This window comes from Onychostoma macrolepis, chromosome 18 (genome assembly GCF_012432095.1).
Source record: "Onychostoma macrolepis isolate SWU-2019 chromosome 18, ASM1243209v1, whole genome shotgun sequence".
In the NCBI taxonomy this organism is placed as follows: domain Eukaryota; kingdom Metazoa; phylum Chordata; class Actinopteri; order Cypriniformes; family Cyprinidae; genus Onychostoma; species Onychostoma macrolepis.
In genome coordinates, this window is record NC_081172.1 from 852,281 (window position 1) to 873,461 (window position 21,181).

A 21,181-nucleotide genomic window follows, 5' to 3' on the forward strand; every position below is an offset into this window, starting at 1 on the left:
GCGAAAACACTCAGAACACCCTAGCAACCGCCTAGCAGAACCCCGGCAACCAGCCACAACAGCCCAGCGCAGTGATATTTGACAGTCGCTGCGTCTCTGTTCTTCTGTCCAGCTGAGGAATTCTGGAAAGCCCCTCGGTCTCGTTCTGAGCGCAGACGACAGAGATTCTCGTGAGCAGCTGTCTGACGTCAGCCTGCGCCGCTGCAGCTCTCCACCCAAACTCACACTCACTCAACACACTCTCCGTTTGGAAGCAGTTCTTCTGTCTGACTTGAGAAGGTTTCCTGTCAGATTTTACAGCGGTTATGAGCTGATGAAATCTGAAGCGTCTCTGCATGTTTCGTGTTTTTTTCTGACTTCAGATCTGTGCCAGCTTTGTTCTCCTCAAACTTCAGTCTGCGCTTAGACGAGAGCGCCACCTTCTGACTGCAAGTGTTAAACCAAGTTCGTAGTCGGACCCCATTTACTTTCTCGATACACACTGCTGCTCAGATGTTTGTCATTATAATCTTTCATCTAAATGTACTAACTTGCTCGACCTGTGTTAATCTACACTGAACAAAATTATAAACGCAACACTTTTGTTTTTGCCCCCATTTTTCATGAGCTGAACTCAAAGGTCTAAGACTTTTTCGATGTACACAAAAGGTCTATTTCTCTCAAATATTGTTAACAAATCTGTCTAAATCTGTGTTAGTGACCCGAGATACTCCATCCACCTCACAGGTGTGGCATACCAAGATGCTGATTAGACAGCATGATTATTGCACAGGTGTGTCTTAGGCTGGCCACAATAAAAGGACAACGAACACAGGTGCATTTTATTGATGGCATTTTGAATGCACAGAAATACCGTGACGAGATCCTGAGGCCCATTGTTGTGCCATTCATCCACGACCATCACCTCATGTTGCAGCATGATAATGCACGGCCCCATGTTGCAAGGATCTGTACACAATTCCTGGAAGCTGAAAACATCCCAGTTCTTGCATGGCCAGCATACTCACCGGACATGTCACCCATTGAGCATGTTTGGGATGCTCTGGATCGGTGTATACGACAGCGTGTTCCAGTTCCTGCCAATATCCAGCAACTTCACACAGCCATTGAAGAGGAGTGGACCAACAATCCACAGGCCACAATCAACAACCTGATCAACTCTGTGTGAAGGAGATGTGTTGCACTGCGTGAGGCAAATGGTGCTCACACCAGATACTGACTGGTTTTTGGACCCCCGGACCCCCCCAATACAGTAAAACTGCACATTTTAGAGTAGCCTTTTATTGTGGCCAGCCTAAGGCACACCTGTGCAATAATCATGCTGTCTAATCAGCATCTTGGTATGCCACACCTGTGAGGTGGATGGAGTATCTCGGCTCACTAACACAGATTTAGACAGATTTGTGAACAATATTTGAGAGAAATAGGCCTTTTGTGTACATAGAAAAGGTCTTAGATCTTTGAGTTCAGCTCATGAAAAATGGGGGCAAAAACAAAAGTGTTGTTTATTATTTTGTTCAGTCTAGTTCAGCAGTTTTGACTCCATAGCTACTCATGTAGACTTAACACTAAAATTAAAACATCTTTGTTTATTGAAACAAAGCAGAATTAAAATAAACAAAAATTAACAACGTTGCCTTGGAAATAAGCTTTAAACCGAAATAAGTTCAAATTGAAGCACTAAAATTACTAAGTGGAAACAAAAAAAACCCCACTAAAACTGAAATAAAAATAAATATAATTAGTAATATTTAATAATAAAAATGACAAAAGCACATTTACCAAAAAAAAAAAAAAAAAATAAATTAAATTAAAATTTTTTTCAACCTTTGGCAAAATATTCAAACAACTAAGTCAAATAATTGCATAAAATAATTACATTCTTTAGGATTTACACAGTTAAAGATCAATGAAATCATGTGATTTTTCCAGTGGCTTGTGATTACAGGACAAGGCTTGTTTTCTATTTATGACTCAGAAATAGCAGTTTTTCCCCAGTAAAATATGGAAAACTCACAATATATCAATCATATATCCACAAGACAATGAGAACCCCTGGTTCTTAATAAAAATGACAATTGTTAAGTGAACTAATTAAAATAAGAAATCTGATGTCAGCTTCCATCTTCATTTTTAGCTGTTTCAGCTTATTTTAAACCTTTGCTTATCAATACAGTAAAAGCAATAATATCAAATAACGCGGGAAATGAGGAGGAGATGCTCCTCCGGAGTGTCGCTTCAGGACTCGACTCTGATATAAAACATCAACTCCTGATGGATAAAATCATTCGTTTCTCACTGAAATCTCTCACTACAGAAGTAAAACATCCAGAACGACTCATAAACACACACATGGTACGCCAGATAGTTTACTGAAAACAGTTTAATTGTATTAACGATCAGTCAGAGAACAGTTACTGCATGTACAGATGCTGCGACTTCACCATCAGAACCGCTGGAAAACACACGTCAGAGATGCGTGCTAGTTTCACATTAGTTACCAAAGCATGTTCACGTTTATGTACATAGTGCAAAAGACACGCCGATGAAGATCACTCCAAACACAGAGAGAGAGAGAGAGACGGATCCGCTAGCACCGCACCCAACGCTGCTACAGAAGCTTATTGCACCGAGATCCTGCTGCTCCAGAACATCGACACGGTTTACACCAGCACCGGATCCATTAGCCATAAACACAGACATTAATCAACATCATCGTCATAACATCACAAATCCTTCATGTGGAGATCACCTCTCCAGCGGAGGAGAAAGAGCAGAGTAAATCAGAGTAAACGTGGTTAGAGACTAACACACACAGACAGGAGCAGGAAACCACAGATCCGTCAGTACCAGGAGAAACGAGTCCAGCCGGAGAGAGACACACGTGGGATAAAACGCCCTCCGAGTCCGTCCGAACACCATAAATAGAACCGAAGACGACGGAGTATTAGAAACATTCAAACATGTTATTTACACAGGGTTGGTTCATTTGTTCACGTCATTAGTTATGCACACATCAAGACGTCTGCTGCTGCTTTGTTAATGCTTTGCGTTCGCTTTTCCTGGTTAAACCAAACACACCTCCAGACGAGAGCCACGGAGGACACACGCGGCCGCAGAGGATCAGACGTGTGCGGAGGAATGAACAAACTCGTTTCCTTCATTGATTTTAAGAAATAATTCATTTACTCACTTTAAACACGTGACTTTATCTCTTCAGTGGAACACGGATGAGTTGTTCAGAAGAACGTTCACCCGCTCGTTTTTAAGGGAAAAGCACAAAAACACTGTAAAGCATCATGATAGCGATTCAGTACAGCTCTTAAATATCATGCTTTAAAGGAATAGTTCACCCAAAAATGATAATTGTGTCATCAGTAATGCCGTTCAAACCTGTGTGACTGACTTTCTTTCTTTAGTAGAGCACAAAATGATCTATTTTGAGAAGTCTCTGTTGGTACGAAGTCAAAGTTGGCTGTCGCCTAAAGCTCTTTCAGATATATTTGTTTATGAGGGTGGGTAAATGATGATTTGGTGGTGAACCAATCCTTCAGGACCTCAAGTCCGGTTACACATCCAAACCAGTGGCGTGTTTGCTGTCAATCACTTTGTGAATGAGTGATTTGAAGTATGAACCCTAAGCATATGGACGACTGTTATGATGCTTTACGGTGCTTCGGTGTCATTTCTAGAGCGCCGTGATCCTGAAGAGCAGCCCGAGCGTCATCTGAAGACGTAGAGTCAGGCGTAGGGCTGGGAAAATTAATCGATGCATCGCAAATCGAGAAATGATTCAGCATCGAGATTTTCCGAATGCATGGTGATTGTTTCTGGAGTCGACTCTGAGTTTTGAACAGCAGGTGGCGCTGCATGCTACAGAAACAGCTCGTTTCCAAATCCTTACACACACTCGAACCTAAAATAATCATTCATAAGATTCGAAAAGATTGAAGCCAATACAAGGGTGTTCACAGTGGACTGTGTTTACATTAATCTGGTGTCATAAAAGCATTCTGAGCCGAGGTGAGATTACAGACTCTTCATCGCTCTTCTTCATCAGCATTTGAGTGTGTGGATAAAAACTAGAGTAGAGCGCCATCTGCTGTTACAATATAAGCTCAGAATCAATTCCACAGAGAATCGCATGCATTCGGAAGATCTCAGAATGGATTCTGCATTGATTTATCATCGCAGCCCTAGTCAGGCGTGTGGAGAGCGAGCAGATATGAGCGTGAGATATTCACAGAGAGCGTGTGTGAGCAGTTGGTCTGTCCGTTATTGATTCCTGAGTCAGTGTTTGTGTTTGTGGAAGGTGCGACCTCTCATTCTGCGCGCGAATCCGCCGCGTCTTTGTCGTCGGCCGCCGGTTCGGCGAGATCAGAGGAGTCGAGCTCCTCTTCGTCGCTCAGCCGCTCTTCCTCGTCGTCATCATCCTCGTCCTCGGTGCTGCTCTGTCTGCGCAGCTGCAGGTTCTCCAGGGTTTTGGAGACCCAGGACTCGATCCTGGAGCTGAGCGGCGGCACCTGCACAGAGATGGGCTCGGGCGTGTAGTCCTCCTCCTCTTCCTCCTCCTCCTCATCCTCCTCCTCCAGCATGCCGGGCACCAGTGTGCTGGTGGTGCTGGTGATGGAGGAGTTGAGCCGGTCTCTGCAGCTGCCGTCCAGGGAGCCGGTCTCTGTGCTCTGCTGGGATGCCCACTCCAGCCGGTCATCCGAGCGGGATGATTCTTCTCTCTCTGGAGCGCGAGTGACCGCCGGCTGCGGAGGCGGTGAGCTGACCTCGCGCTGCTCTTTGCTGGTCGCTCTGCTGACGGGTTCGGTCTCCAGCGGCTCTGGAGCGTCTGCGCTCTCCACCATCGTCCTCCAGTTGGTCTCTGCAGGGAGAAGATTCAGAGTCAGTCAGATGCTAGGGTTGTAACGGTGAGGAAATCTTCCCACCGGTTAATCGACGTGTGACAACACAGTGTTGTGAAACCCTAAAACACTTTTTTGAGATGTTAACAAATATGAACAAGTAGCACATCAGTGAAAACAACTTGAACTCTCATTATGTCTATTATTAACTCTTTCATACATACAACACTTTCCTGCCAAACATGGAATTTTCTGGGTTTCCGTATTCTCGCTGTTATACGCTAGGGGGCGCTATTACGCATCTCCTGAATGAGTCTAGAATCACTCGATCAAAAACACAGACCAGGAAGATGCAGAAACGAGCGATCTCATATGTAAGCATATGCATATGAAAAATAATGCGATCATCAACACTGACCGCAAATAAATGAAAACTGCTTAAAGTTACAGAGTGAAATGTGGATCCAGAAAGTGTTAAAGGTTTGGGATACGTGTTAAAAAACACGGGCAAGAATTAAAAAGAAATGCAATTTATAAACGTTAGAGATGATGCGACATTGCCTCAATCTGTGCGGTTTATGAGATCGGCCTTTATAGAGACCGCCGATCAAACATCCCAAAGCAATTATCGGGTGATAGCGATCGAAAGCCAATCAATCGGAGCACCCCTATTTAAATTTTACAGCTACAGCAGGTCCTTATACATTTCATAGATGCTTCTTTGGATTGTTTTTAGTTACGGACTGCTGAACTTCCTGTCTGCACAACAAATTCACCTTTGGGTACTAATAAAGATACTTTGACCTTGAGGTCCATTTAATAGCAGCAACCTGGGTAAGTAAGAAATTGAATAATCCAAAAAAAAAAAAAAACACCACAGTCTTCACTGTAAGAATTCAATATGCATTCATTTTCATTAAAGCTGTGAAAAGTTATTGAATCAAAAGCAGTGAGTGATTTTCTCATTTTTGTTTGTCATTTGATTAACATTAGCGACACAGAGAGTAGCAGGTTTATTAGGCTGCTGTCACTTTAAGACCTTACGCATAGATCTAATATAGTGACACACATCCGATTTTCTTCCAACTGTGTTTATGTGAACCCTGTGTTTTTTTTTTGCATCATTAATATTGTTATTTTCCTGTTTATTACTCTGAAGCTGCTTTAAAATCATATGTATTGTATAAAGCGCTATAGAAACAAATGTGACATAACCTTGTGTGTATTTGACAGTTTAAGTGCAATAATTTGTGAAAGTGATCTTGGTTTGTTACTCACTCGGTATAACAGTCGGCTTTCTGGAAGTTTAACCTGGAAAGGCGTTAGAAGTGTGTCTTACCGTATTCCTTCTCGTTGACCTCTGAGATGGGCTCGGAGATGACGCTGCAGAAGGAGATGGCGCTGGCGGCGGATGGGTTTCTGGAGTGGCCCATGTGGTGCGGGACCTTCTTGACGTTCTTCAGCGCCTCCTCGGCCTGCTCCTGCTCCAGAGCGTTCACCATGTCCTTATACGCCCTCCGTGCCTCCTCCGTCAGAGACACCAGCTTATTGAACAGAGCCTGAACACACACACACACACACACACACACACACACAGATACAGTCATGCTCCTGGCAGACGCTTTTATCCTTACATTGCATTTCAGGTAAATACTTCATCAGTTCATGCATTCCCTAGGAATTGAGTGAGCATGTGTGTGTGTGTGCGTGTGTGTGTGCGTGTGTGTGTGTGTGTGTGTGTGTGTACCTCTGCTCCAGAATAGTTGAATATTCCCACGACGCTCACCGGCACCAGTTTATTTACACAGCGGCCCAGAGCTTTTCGACCCAGAGCGAACACAAATGGGATCTCCTGCTCCCTTGCCATGGCGATGACGTTATAAAGGGCCTCATCCAGACCTCCTGCACACACACACACACACATTTGTTTTTGTGGCGACATTCCATAGGCGTAATGGTTTTTATACTGTACAAACCATATTTTCTATCACCCTACACCTAACCCTACCCCTTACAGGAAACTTTCTGCATTTTTACTTTCTCAAAAAAACTCATTCTGTATGATTTATAAGCCTTTTGAAATTTGGGGACATGGGGAAATGTCCTCATAAATCACCTTCTCCTTGTAATACCTGTCATACCCATGTCATTATACAAATTCGTGTCCTCATATGTCACAAAACCACGCTCACACACACCACAAAATATAAAACACAGAAAGCTGCCACCTGTCTCTACAGGTGTAGGCACAGCTGATTCAATCTTTGACTCTCGGTCTGACCTTTGGCCTGGATCTTCTCACAGTTGGGTGAGATGATGACACACTTGATCTTGTGCAGTTTCATGTGTTTGGTGACCTCTCGCAGCCCCATGACCAGCCGCCTCTTGGCTTTGGCTTTGCTGGGCTCCTTCTGATAAACCCGCTCCTGAAAGCGAACTAGCTCCTGCAGGAGCAGCGTCACGCTCTCGTCGATCTCCTTACTCAACACCTGATTACAGTACCTGACACACACACACACACACACACACACACACACACACACACACACACACACAGAGAGAGAGAGAGAGAGAGAGCGCTTTAAATGTCATGAAACCGACTGATAATCTCAGAGTGATCCTGATGATCAACATCTGTGTGTTACAGCTATTTCACAACTGACACATTGAAACATGAAATTAATTAAAGAACTTACATAAGACAAGACATTAACTACAACAAAAACATTCAAATAAACTTCTTCAGCCTTAGTTTTTATTTCATATATAAAACTAGCTAGCTACAGCTGCACATTCATAAAGACGAGAGACAGAAATGCACTGCTTACTAACACACACTAACATCTGGATCAGAGAGATGAACTGAACACTGCGGAATTCAGCTGATTTAAGCTGGTCATCTTATGTGTGTGTGTCAGACACACACACACACACACACACACACACACACACACACACACACACACACACTGTACCGAGCAGCACAGCGACTCTGCTGTTCCAAACCCACTCTCAGCCTGCAGAAGCAGCAGCACAAAGGCTGATCTGAGATCTGACAGAAAGAAACCGTGGGCCGCCGTATCAGGCAGGAATCTGCACTGCTATGACCTCAGTGACCTCTGACCCCTGCGTGTGTGTGTACTCACTCTCTGAACCTGCGGCTGTGGATCTTGGTGATGGCGGACGCAGCCATGGGGCTCCCGATGCCGGAGCTGGCGGGCGAGCCCTGTGACACGGGCGTGATGCTATACGGAGAGTTCTGACTGGCTGGAGACAGAGACGCATCACTGGGCATGCTCAGTCCGTTCTCTGTAACACACACACACACACACAGGAGACCGATGAGGATTGCTGCCCACATTACACATCAAATACACATGATTGTGTCTGTGATCATATGTGGCCCTGGACCACAAAACCAGTCATAATCCCATCTGAAAGCTGAATAAATAATCTTTGCATTGATGTATGGTTTGTTAGGATCGGACAATATTTGTCTGAGATGCAACTATTTGAAAATCTGGAATCTGAGGGTGCAAAAAAATCTAAATATTGAGAAAATCGCCTTTAAAGTTGTTCAAATGAAGTTCTTAGCAATGCATATTACTAATCAAAAATGAAGTTTTGATACATTTACGGTAGGAAATTTACAAAATATCTTAATGGAACATGATCTTTACTTAATATCCTAATGATTTTTGGCAAAAAAGAAAAATGTATAATTTTGACCCATACAATGTATTGTTGGCTATTGCTACAAATATACCTGTGCTGCTTATGACTGCTTTTGTGCTGCAGGGTCACTTATTAGGGCTCAATGATACTGGGGAAAAAACTGACATTGCCATTTTTTGTTTTTCTGCAAATATATTGCAATATCACAAAAATATAGATGACTTCTATTATAGCTCTATATGGAAATAATTCATCATTCTAGATTTTGTAGAGGAAATGCATCTGCACAGAAAATAATTTTGAACTGTGATATTATATTTAATCTCACAATATTACTTTATATTTATAAAAAAAACATATTACTATAATATTACCATTGTACTATAGACAATATAATAAAGTAAAAAAAATATTAATATGTATTTAATATGGGCCATGTGTGTGTGTGTTTGTACCATCCTGCTCCTGTGTGAGCGGGTCAGTGAAGCTCAGAGCGTCTCTCTGCTCGTCGGCTCCAGATACGCTCTGATCAGCAGAACTCTTGCCCTTCTTCACCTCACGCTCCTGCAGAATGATCTACACACACAGAGGGAGCGAGGGGTTAACGCTTTGTGATGTCATATCCTGTTATGCTCAGTGCTGCATGTGTGTTTTCTGGAGCACCTTCTTCATGGCGGTGGTCTTCTTGACTTTGGGAATCTCTCTCTCTTTCCCTCTCTTGACGCGCGGTGCGCTAGAGTCCAGGATGTTGTGTGGGGGGGTGTATGTGTTTTTGAGTCCCGTCACTCGACTGCCACCGCCGCCATCTTTACTGTGTAGAGCGCCCACTGTCCCGACTGACAACAGCACAGGTGTTAGGTGTTGTTTTTATATTTTAAATAAACAGTTAACACAAAAATGCTAGTTTGTAGAAATGTGTCTCTGCATCAGTGTCTCAGCAATGGATGCTCTACAGTGAATGGGTGCCGTCAGAATGAGAGTCTGATAAAAACATCACAATAACCCACAGCACTCCAGTCCATCAGTTAACATCTGGAGAAGACAAAAGCTGAAACTCGTTTTTGTGTTAAGAGCGTCTTAATGCTGGATGTCTCAGCTTTTGTCTTCTCCAGATGTTAACTGATGGACTGGAGTGCTGTGGGTTATTGTGATGTTTTTATCAGACTCTCATTCTGACGGCACCCATTCACTGCAGAGCATCCATTGCTGAGACACTGATGCAGAGACACATTTCTACAAACCTGATGAAGAAACACTCATCCTAATCTTGGATGAACTGAGGGTGAACACATTTTCAGAAAGTGTTCATTTTTGGCTGAGCTATTCCTTTAATGTTTGTTAGGAAGGTTTTGGTCTTTTTTCCACATATAACAGTGGTGTGTGTGTATGTGTACCTGTGTATGACAGTGGTTTGGTGTTGTTGAGTTGTCGTGCTCTCATGGCCTGTTGTTGTTTCTCTAGCGCCGCCAGCATGTCGCCCAGATCCAACTGCACCGGTGTCCTGCTCTTCTTACCTGCTGCTTTAGACAGAGCCTCCTATACACACACACACACACACACACACACACACACACACACATGCTGAGTTCTCCGACCACAACAGATCTGATGATCAGGACTGACTGTGTGTGTGTGTGTGTGTGTGTGTGTGTGTGTACCTGTAGTTTCTTCTGCTCCATGCTGATCTCGTTGTACTCCTGCGCTGTGGCGAGAGCGGCGGCGAGTGCCTTCTTCCTCTGACTCTTGGCTCTCTTGGGCACAGAGCTGGTGATGGGGATGGGCGTCTGCACAATGCTTATGGGAGAATTCTCCGGAAGGTTATCCAGCTGCACACACACACACACACACACACACACACAGAGAGAGAGGTTTAGAGTAGGGATGCATGATATTAGATTTTTGCCGATATCTTTCAAATCATTTTGGCCGATAGTCGATGCCGATACCGATATATACATTTCCCTTTGATTTGAAACAACATCAAGTCTCTCCTTGCAGAAATTATAAAAAATTATTTTTTATCTTGGTTAGTTTTAAGCAAAAACGTATTTGTTAGATCTAATAAACATTATTAAAGTTCTTTTATGAGAGTACATTGAAAGCCTTGAAAATAACTATAATAAAAGCAATCTCTGCAGGGGTTTTTGATGTTGAAACCTTAACATTTTATTTGTGGATTTATCATTAATAGATGGTCTAAAGCAAAAGAGCTGTAAAAATTCTAAAAATCTTTTAGAGCTCCTTGTATTTAAGTTTTCATTATCCATTTGAAAAAAAAATATTACATATTAATACATCTTTATATATTAAATTACTTCATAAGTGTTTGTGATTTTTATTAATTTGTGATTTCCATTATTGATCGCTATAAACACATGTAATGTGTGTTTCATTCACACTGGACACCAGAGGGCGACCTCATGCAGAAAATCCACATATGCATCACAGAAGTAACACTGATGATGCTCCAGGAAATCCCTAATATGAATAAAGACATGGCTATGGCTGTAACTGAATAAAAAGAAGATATAACATTAAACGTTTTGAATGATTAAATGTAAGGACAATAAACACTTGCCTGTGACAATATATGGTTTTTCTGTGTTCTTCAAGCCATCTCGGGTATTTTCATAATGATCAAGTATATTTGTAGGCGGATCGTTTATAGCCTTTTCTCACAGCAGCTGGAATAATTAAACTTATCATTTTGATGGTGGATTGTAGAATCCAGAAAGGATTGTGTGTTTATGAAACACATGTAAGTGACTGAAATTAGATTATTTTCCGGTTTTAAATGTGCATGTTTACAAATAGCCTACATGGGATTACACAATATTTGTATTTTAAAGAGTACTTTAAGAGTTGCTTCTTGGGATAAAATAATTTCTTAATATGAAATTCAAAATGGTATGACAATTAGAGATTAGACTGTACAGAAATTGAAATCTACACGCTAATACACACTAATAAGCAATCGTTAGATTTAATCACCACTGGTAGCGTGATTTATTGTGATGCTTTTTTCCTAATTTGGTCCGATCAAAAGTGGCAGACTTGTTATTTACTTGTTCAGATGACAATATCCAATGAAAATGTTTATTTGGGTCATACTTCCAAGACGTAGAATCTGTGATTCCAAAGTACAGTATCCACACCGGTGCAGTAAAGCATTAAGATTCATCCGCTCTGAGGAGAAATTGTTGACTCTCTCGCACACTGGACGCATCGTTCTGTACGTGCATTCTCAAATAAAATGTGCAATCCAAAACAGTGACTCTAATCACCATTCAGGCAAAGGTTTGCTTCAAGAATGACCACACTGCTGACTTGATCTTATCACTATCACACCCCGAGCTATTCATCTTTATCGGCAAGGCATATCGGCATAATTTTTAAAAATCGTCCAATGCAGATGTTTACATTTTAAGCCTTTATTGACCAGTTCTGATAACGTTCTGATAATATCGTGCATCTCCAGTTTAGAGTGTTTTTTTTTAGCTCAGATTTCCTCTTTGCTTCTGTCAAACTCTCACCAGATTCTTGGGCAGTTTGGGCTGAACTGGTTCTGGTTTATTCCGCTGAACAGCGCCACCGGTGGCCAGATCAGGAAACTCGTCCTCATCCTGAACAACAGGCAGACAATCAGCACAATAAATACAGGGAATACTGTCCTGCCTTCTGTGTGTCTGTGTGTGTGTGTGTGTGTGTGTGTGTGTGTGTGTGTGTGTGTGTGTGTGTGAGAGTCTGTGTTAGTGCGTGTATGTTAGTGTGTGAGAGTCTGTATTAGTGCGTGTGTGTGCGCGCGTGTGTGTGTGAGAGAGTCTGTATTAGTGCGTGTGTGTGCGCGCGTGTGTGTGTGTGTGTGAGAGTCTGTGTTAGTGCGTGTATGTTAGTGTGTGAGAGTCTGTATTAGTGCGTGTGTGTGCAGCGTGTGTGTGTGAGAGAGTCTGTATTAGTGCGTGTGTGTGTGTGTGTGAGAGAGTCTGTATTAGTGCGTGTGTGTGTGTGAGAGTCTGTGTTAGTGCGTGTATGTTAGTGTGTGAGAGTCTGTATTAGTGCGTGTGTGCGTGTGTGTGTGCGTGTGTGTGTGTGTGAGAGTCTGTGTTAGTGCGTGTATGTTAGTGTGTGAGAGTCTGTATTAGTGCGTGTGTGTGCAGCGTGTGTGTGTGTGAGAGTCTGTATTAGTGCGTGTGTGTGTGTGTGAGAGTCTGTATTAGTGCGTGTGTGTGCGTGTGTGTGTGTGTGAGAGTCTGTGTTAGTGCGTGTATGTTAGTGTGTGAGAGTCTGTATTAGTGCGTGTGTGTGCAGCGTGTGTGTGTGTGAGAGTCTGTATTAGTGCGTGTGTGTGTGTGTGAGAGTCTGTATTAGTGCGTGTGTGTGCGTGTGTGTGTGTGTGAGAGTCTGTGTTAGTGCGTGTATGTTAGTGTGTGAGAGTCTGTATTAGTGCGTGTGTGTGTGGCGTGTGTGTGTGTGTGTGAGAGTCTGTGTTAGTGCGTGTATGTTAGTGTGAGAGTCTGTATTAGTGCGTGTGTGTGCAGCGTGTGTGTGAGAGAGTCTGTATTAGTGCGTGTGTGTGCGGCGTGTGTGTGTGAGAGTCTGTATTAGTGCGTGTGTGTGTGTGTGGCGTGTGTGTGTGTGTGTGAGAGTCTGTGTTAGTGCGTGTATGTTAGTGTGTGAGAGTCTGTATTAGTGCGTGTGTGTGCGCGTGTGTGTGAGAGAGTCTGTATTAGTGCGTGTGTGTGCGCGTGTGTGTGTGAGAGAGAGTCTGTATTAGTGTGTGTGTGAGAGTGTGTGTTAGTGCGTGAGTGTGTACCTGAAAGTACAGTGGCTCAGGTGTGAGGTGTGTGTTGGGCGTCTCTGAAGGAGCTGATCTCTGTCCTCCTGCACAACCTCCAAAGCTCATCTGGAAGTCCTGCGGGTCAGATGATGTATAATAAAGCCCTATTCGGACGGGACTAGTTTTCTAAACTACGTTTGAGTTTCGATTCTTATCAACTGACGTCTGCGATTTTCATGTACCAATTCGGACGGGACTAACTCCGTGTTTATTACAGTGATGGGAGGGGCTGTTTTGTACATCTGGGTGTTGCAGAGATCACACGCTCTGTATGCCTGCACTGCGTTTAGTCATTCGGATTGATAGTGTAACCACAGTTTTACTACAAATACCATGGTGAAGTTATATAGTATAGCAAAACCATGGTTAATGTGTGATTACTTTAGTTTAACTGTTTTATTTTTTATTTATTTGTAGTAAAAACTAGTCCCTTCCGAATAGGGCTTTAGTCTCACGTGTCAGAGCAGCATGTCATGTGATGTGTGTGATGCTCGAGTGTCACCTGTGTGTAGTTCCTCAGCTCAGGTGTTCTGCCTCTGTGATACGCTGTGTTCCTGTCTGCCCACGGCTTCTGGACGGTCTGTGAGGCTACATTCCCCCAGCTAACAGCTGCACACACACACATACACACACACACACACACGTACATTAAAGGCCTGTTTAGGAACCATAACGATGACTACAACTACAACATTAACCATAGCAACAAAGATAATTATAAGAATATAACTGAAAAGATACCATTACCATAACTAGAATGATAACTATGACAGATATAGCGATAACTGAAGCTATGATGATAACAATGACAATAAATAATAATTATAACAATAATTATAGCAATAACTATAAAGATAACAATAATTAACAATAACTGTAATAACTTTGATGAAAACTAACAATAAGTATTATGATTAAATAATGATAACTATAGCATTAACTATTACGACACTGGCTGATAACTATAACAACTATGAAGTCAACTATAATGATAATAACTATAAGGACAATTCTAACAATAATTATGACAACAACTATGATGATTATAATGACGTCAATAGCAATGATGACAACTAGAACAACAACTATAACGATAACTATAAATATAATACTTATGATGACAACTATGATGATAAAAAGTATGACGATAACTATGACGATAATTATAACGATAACTAAAATGATAACTAAACATGGTTATGGAAGTGAAGGATCTTACCTGTCATGACACCAGCATCCACAGCCTGCAAACACACACACACACACACACACACACACACAGAGAGAGAGAGAGAGAGAGAGAGAGAGATGTGAGAACCAGAGATGCAAACAGGTAAGGGGGGAAAAAGGTGAGAACATTGCGCGGATCGGTGGCATGCTTATAATATTTTGTATTACTTTTATTTTTTATTCTTAAATGTCCAAAACTGTAATTTTTCATAAAAAAAAAAAAATAAAAAAAGGTTTTAACTGAATATTTGGTCAAAATTTATGTTATAAAAGATGAAGTGCTATGCAGGCTATTTGAGACAATATTGCCTGATTAGACGGCAATGCTGACCTAAAATGCAAAATGTTTGCCCTCCTCTCTCTTCAGCGTTCCCACACTGAACGCGAAAAAGCGAAACAAATATCGGGCGCAATTATGTGCTGGAATAAAACAACAGATTCCTATGGATGCTTCCACACAGACAGCGAACATTCGCGCACCAACTGGTCCGACAAATCTAGAGGTATATTCATACAATATATTTTCTGTATGTTTTTATGCAGCTCATGGTATTTTTATAACAATAAAGGATGTTTATGACAAATGACAAGCAGGTAGCGTTCAGTCAATTTTAACATACAAAGAGTGCATGTCTGCCTATTATAGAATCAAAATCCACAATCAGAAGTTATTACAAGCACTCGATGATGGTTTAAAGTGGGGTTTGAGCAAAAACATTAATTACATACATTTTGAAATGTAGCTTGATGCTAATTGTACCTCTAATTATATTTTCTTGTAAGCATTATGGATAGTTTGTGTTTCAGATGAAGAACCAAAAGTTATTTATCTTAATTTAATGCTGTATATTGAGCAGTGGACGATGTAAAAGCCAAATACGAGATACATAGGCTACATGAGGAAAAACGCATTGCTGGTCGACGCCACCTAGCGTGCAGGCGTGAATTAGCAGAAGGCGATTAATTGTTTCGCGCTCGGTGTGTGAAAGTAACGTTCGTCGCTTTTTCTCATCGCACTCAGTGTGAAACGGCCTTCAGACCTCAAACACATAAAATATTACCCTTTTTAGTTTTTAACTAAAGGGAAAAGAAAATACTATATACACTTACTGAAACAACTTTATTTACCCTTGTAATATCACAAGTAAGACTCATAAAAACACTTTATCATTGGATCTAAGCAAATCTCACAGGTGAACTACTTTGATCTTAAAGGGGTCATCGGATGCAAAATGCACTTTTACATGTTGTTTGAACAAAAATTTGTGTTGGCAGTGTGTGTACAAAACCACCCTACAATGACGTTTCACGAAAGTTCACCGTCTCTCAGTGAGCGGCTTGGAAGAGAGGGGCGGGGTCAGTAGAGCTCATTTGCATTTAAAGCAGCATGCAAGAAAACGGCTCGCTGTGAACAGAGCTGTTTTTGACAGGGTAAAAAGGGTGTTGTTTTCCACTACCATTGAGAAATTTTAACCAAAGTATATTATAGACTTTTCATTAAGACCCTAAAGAATCATATCAACTTTTGGAAAATGGGCATCCGATGACCCCTTTAAAAAAAAAAGTGAGTTGTCACTGAAAGGTGAGGAGTTTGCGTCTATGGATACAGCAACCACAATCATCCTCAGCATAATGAAATCGAACAGAGGAGCTGAACGTACCGTGGCGGCCGTGTGCTGATTGGTGGAGGTGTTGGCGACTCCCTGGTTGTGTTTGGGGCTGCAGTAGCCGCTGTCGCTGTCGATGTCGGCCTCGCTGGCTCCCTGCTCGCTGGACGACTCCTGCTGCGATGTGCGTCTGCGCCGAGCTTTATTCTTCCACTGAGGACTCGCCTGATCCGACACACATCTGACGCTGCCAGACGCCTCGCCGGGGAAATCTGAAAACGCACGCGGAACAGAGTGTTCACAGCTCAGGGGTCACTGGTTCAGGAATGAAGCGGGAGTTCTGCAGTCTTTATGAAAGTGAGTTTAAGACCAAGTAAGGAAGAAATTGAAGGTGGAATATGGCCTCTAAATATGAATGTCTTGTATTAGCAACACTTCACAGTTTGAAAATACAACTTCGGTTACACTTTATTTTAAGGTGTCCTTGTTACAGTGTAATCATAGATTTAAGTACTGATTAATATTAATTAACTACATGTACTTACTATATGGTTAGGGTTAGGATTAGGGTTTGGCTTTGGGTTACTTACATGTAACTCTGCATAATTTATTGTTATTATAATAGTAAATACATGTAATATGTGTAACAACGACACCTTAAAATAAAATAAAATGTTACCAAACTTCCTGCAGATCTCCATTACTTTTAAATTCATTTTACAAAAAAATGTTTATGGCTTGAACATATCTGCTTCCAAACACTAGAATATGGAAATATTCTTCTGTTCACACTGTAAAAAATGATCTCTTCCTCAGTATTTTTGTCTTGTTTCCACTGCAAATGTCTAAAGATTCTAAAATCAAGATACATTTACTAGAGACGCAAAATGACTAAAGAAGTCTTGTTTTATGAGAAACTGATCAAAATGAATTGATTTTACAATTAAAATGAGAACAAATGTCTGCTACTGGGCGCTGAAAAATCCACTTAATTTAAAAAGTTTTCATTCCCCAGTGACAGATATTTGTTCTTGTTTTAATCATAAAAAACTCACTTCATTTTGTTCAATTTTTCAGAAAACAAGACTTCATATCTTCCTTTTGCATCTCCAGTTCACGCAACATTTAATGCCATGTCTTTCTGCTTCAATTTAAGAGCTTTTTAGGCTTTAATTTGTGGAAGAGTGAAGCAAGACTTACAGTGGTGGGCAAAATGATTAGAACACTAGTATTTTCAGCCGCTAAAAATGGTTTTAAGTCAGTTATTTCTATCTTTTGCTGTAGTGTAGTAAAATATTTGTTTACATTTCCAAACATTCATTTTGCCATTAATTGTAATAATCCAAGATGCTTCCAGAAAGCTACCTGCAAAGCTACAGTGCTGTTAAAAGTTTTAGACACTTGTGTAAAAATGCTGTCAAATATGTTAATATTATATATATATATAATAATATTTTGACCACCACTGTGTAAAAGACTTAATTCCTGCAAAAACCCTGTAAAGGTCAACGGTCAGCTCAGTACCTGTCTGCTGCGCCGCATCCACCAGCAGCACTGTCTTGGATCTCCCATCAGGCCCGGCGGCACACACCTCCTTCTGTACCGCTACGCTCCGCATCACGGGACGCTTGGCTCTCATTGGCTGAGCCACTGGCTGCTGTGAGTGATGCACATAAGCGTTAGTTTAAACTAGTGAGCAGTACGCTCACATCTTGAGTGTGTGGGTTAAAGGGTTTGTTCACCCAAAAATGAAAATTAGCCCATGTTTTACTCACCCTCAAGGCATCCTATGTGTATATGACTTTCTTCTTTCAGATGAATCCAGTCGGAGTTATATTAAAAATGGTCCTTGCTCTTACAAGCTTTATAATGGCAGTGAATGGGTGTTTTTGTTCAACAGTCTAAAAGTAGTCAAATAAAGCGCATCCATCCACATTAAAGCACATACTCAAGTGAGTCTCGCGAAAACCAACGTTTGTTTACAGGAGCAAAGGAAGCAAAGTTTCCTTATTTTAGCAAAGGAAAACCAGTCTCCCCTGGTTCTCGCTTTCGCCACTAATCACCGGCGCTTACGCTACACATACATCATCCACCAGAACGGCTTCCATCTACGACAGTTAGCAGAAGTGAGAGAAAAGTGTTTATAACTTTTTAAATATGGATGTTTTTCTTACAAAAATGCATTGATTCGCTACAGGAGGCCTTTATTCACCTCCTGGAGCCGTGTGAGGCACCTTTTAATATGGATGGATTGATGGGCGATTGATGGATGGACTTTTGAAGAAAGTCATATACACCCAGGATGCCTTGAGGGTGAGTAAAACATGGGCTAAATTTCATTTTGGGGTGAACTATCACTTTAAGGAATCGTCTCTTACCTTCTGCAGGACGGGGTTTCGTGAGACGCCTCTCCCTCTCTGCGTCTGGCTGCAGTCGGAGACGGGGTTGAGCACGCCGGCCTGCAGGGGCCCCGTGTACGGCCCCGGAAAGGGCTGGTAGAAGCCCATGACGGGAGGGCAGGGGGTGGGCATGATGGCGTGGTAGTACGTGGGGTAATCGCTGGTGACGGGGGCCTGTGGAGATGACAGGATCGGGTACGCCAGGTACGGCCCGCCGGGGCTCGGGTTGAGCTGCTGCCAGCGGTGATCGCCATTATACATAGGCAGCTGCCGACTGAACGAGATACACAATCAGAGGTTATAAAGAAACATGTCTAAAGGCCCTCAGAGTCTTATGGGTAGGACAATCAAGACTAATGTGTTTGGGGTGGGACTAGGGCTGGGCGAATTTAAGGAAGTGTTATGAAACCCTAAAACACATTTTTTGAGATGTTAACATATGTGTACAGGTTGCACATCAGTGAAAACAATAATAGCACTCATTATGTCTATAATTAAGGGGAAAGTGGTTATTTTTTCATTCTTTAGACCCATTTCGTTCTTCCGGTTCAAAAAGCAAAGTTGAACCAACATCACGAAAAGTGACGTACAGTCAAACCAAAATTTTTTTCCGACACCTTCAACATTTCTCACATTATTACACTATAGTTTAGAAAATGGTAATAAAATATGAGAAGAACTCAGAGTTAAACTGTGTCAGAACAAATTGATCTTGATGATGTCAGATAACTTTGATAGAAAGGTATGTAATGAATTGGGTTGAATAGCTGTCAGCTGTTAAATTTAAGAACACAATTAGATAAAACCAATTTAGCTCAACTAATTACCAAGCAACGCTTCATTTAGTTCAGTCTGTGTGTATAAAGGTCACATTAGCAATTAAAGAAAAAACACAAACAAAACATGCTCAGGTCAAAGTGTCTGAATCATTTTTGGTCCCACATTCTTATCAATTTTACTGGTAGTCCACTGTATGAAGAATGTTTGGGTATAATATTTAATATATTATATTTAATATAACAATAATAAGAAAAAAAAAACTCTTGCTACGTGTACTGTGTTAAGTTAACTGAGACTAGTCATAGCACTTGCTTATCATTGCTCTTTTGTTAATTCTGATTGCTTCTATTGTCCTCATTTGTACGTCGCTTTGGATAAAAGTGTCTGCTAAGTAGGGTTGGGTATCGTTTGGGTTTTTTTTTTCGATACCGGTGCCAAATCGATACTTTTAAAACGGTGCCGGTGCCTAAACCGATACTTGTTATATATATATATATATATATATATATATATATATATATATATATATATATATATATATATATATATATATATATATATATATATATATACTGTATATGGAACTCAGGACGCTCCAGGAAATCCCCAATATGGACAAAGGCATTGCTATTGCTATAACTGAGTAAACAGAAGATATAAATGTTTTGAATGATAAAACAAATACATTAAACACTCGACTACAACAATATATAGTTTATCTGTGTTATTCAAGCCATCGCTGGTATTTTCATAATTAAGTATATTTATAATCCATTGCTAATCGATGTATTAGTAGCCTGTGGAACATACAGTGGGGCAAAAAAGTATTTAGTCAGCCACCAATTGTGCAAGTTCTCCCACTTAAAAAGATGAGAGAGGCCTGTAATTTTCATCATAGGTATACCTCAACTATGAGAGACAAAAAAAAATCCAGAAAATCACATTGTAGGATTTTTAAAGAATTAATTCCTCGATAAAATAAGTATTTGGTCACCTACAAACAAGCAAGATTTCTGGCTCTCACAGACCTGTAACTTCTTCTTTAAGAGGCTCCTCTGTCCTCCACTCGTTACCTGTATTAATGGCATCTGTTTGAACTCGTTATCAGTATAAAAGACACCTGTCCACAACCTCAAACAGTCCAACTCCAAACTCCACCATGGCCAAGACCAAAGAGCTGTCAAAGGACACCAGAAACACAATTGTAGACCTGCACCAGGCTGGGAAGACTGAATCTGCAATAGGTAAGCAGCTTGGTGTGAAGAAATCAACTGTGGGAGCAATTATTAGAAAATGGAAGACATACAAGACCACTGATAATCTCCCTCGATCTGGGGCTCCACGAAGATCTCACCCGTGGGGTCAAAATGATCACAAGAACTGTGAGCAAAAATCCCAGAACCACACGGGGGACCTAGTGAATGACCTGCAGAGAGCTGGGGCCAAAGTAACAAAGGCTACCATCAGTAACACACTGCGCCGCCAGGGACTCAAATCCTGCAGCGCCAGACGTGTCCCCCTGCTTAAGCCAGTACATGTCCAGCCCGTCTGAAGTTTGCTAGAGAGCATCTGGATGATCCAGAAGAGGATTGGGAGAATGTCATACGGTCAGATGAAACCAAAATAGAACTTTTTGGTAAAAACTCAACTTGTCGTGTTTGGAGGAGAAAGAATGCTGAGTTGCATCCAAAGAACACCATACCTACTGTGAAGCATGGGGTGGAAACATCATGCTTTGGGGCTGTTTTTCTGCAAAGGGACCAGGACGACTGATCCGTGTAAACGAAAGAATGAATGGGG

At 41.5% G+C, this 21,181-nt stretch overlaps 1 protein-coding gene across 2 annotated transcripts in view; it reads right to left on the bottom strand.

Annotated features, from left to right (window-relative positions):
• Positions 1-2,365: 2,365 nt before the first annotated feature.
• The window catches only part of secisbp2l (SECIS binding protein 2-like), a 28,509-nt gene continuing 9,693 nt past the window's right edge, over positions 2,366-21,181 (bottom strand). Inside the window, exons 3-18 of one of the 2 annotated variants that reach the window (XM_058751810.1) lie at positions 18,581-18,875; positions 17,727-17,856; positions 16,257-16,474; positions 14,585-14,609; positions 13,868-13,974; positions 13,342-13,440; positions 12,062-12,151; positions 10,187-10,354; positions 9,923-10,064; positions 9,192-9,364; positions 8,984-9,104; positions 8,000-8,162; positions 7,135-7,355; positions 6,601-6,755; positions 6,193-6,412; positions 2,366-4,873 (exon numbers count right to left, since the gene is read on the bottom strand). In XM_058751810.1, the coding sequence (XP_058607793.1) occupies positions 4,323-4,873; positions 6,193-6,412; positions 6,601-6,755; positions 7,135-7,355; positions 8,000-8,162; positions 8,984-9,104; positions 9,192-9,364; positions 9,923-10,064; positions 10,187-10,354; positions 12,062-12,151; positions 13,342-13,440; positions 13,868-13,974; positions 14,585-14,609; positions 16,257-16,474; positions 17,727-17,856; positions 18,581-18,875 (2,878 nt within the window). In that variant the 3' untranslated portion in view covers positions 2,366-4,322. Of the gene's footprint in view, positions 4,874-6,192; positions 6,413-6,600; positions 6,756-7,134; positions 7,356-7,999; positions 8,163-8,983; positions 9,105-9,191; positions 9,365-9,922; positions 10,065-10,186; positions 10,355-12,061; positions 12,152-13,341; positions 13,441-13,867; positions 13,975-14,584; positions 14,610-16,256; positions 16,475-17,726; positions 17,860-18,580; positions 18,876-21,181 lie in introns of both variants that reach the window. The other variant, XM_058751809.1, reaches the window with a different exon arrangement.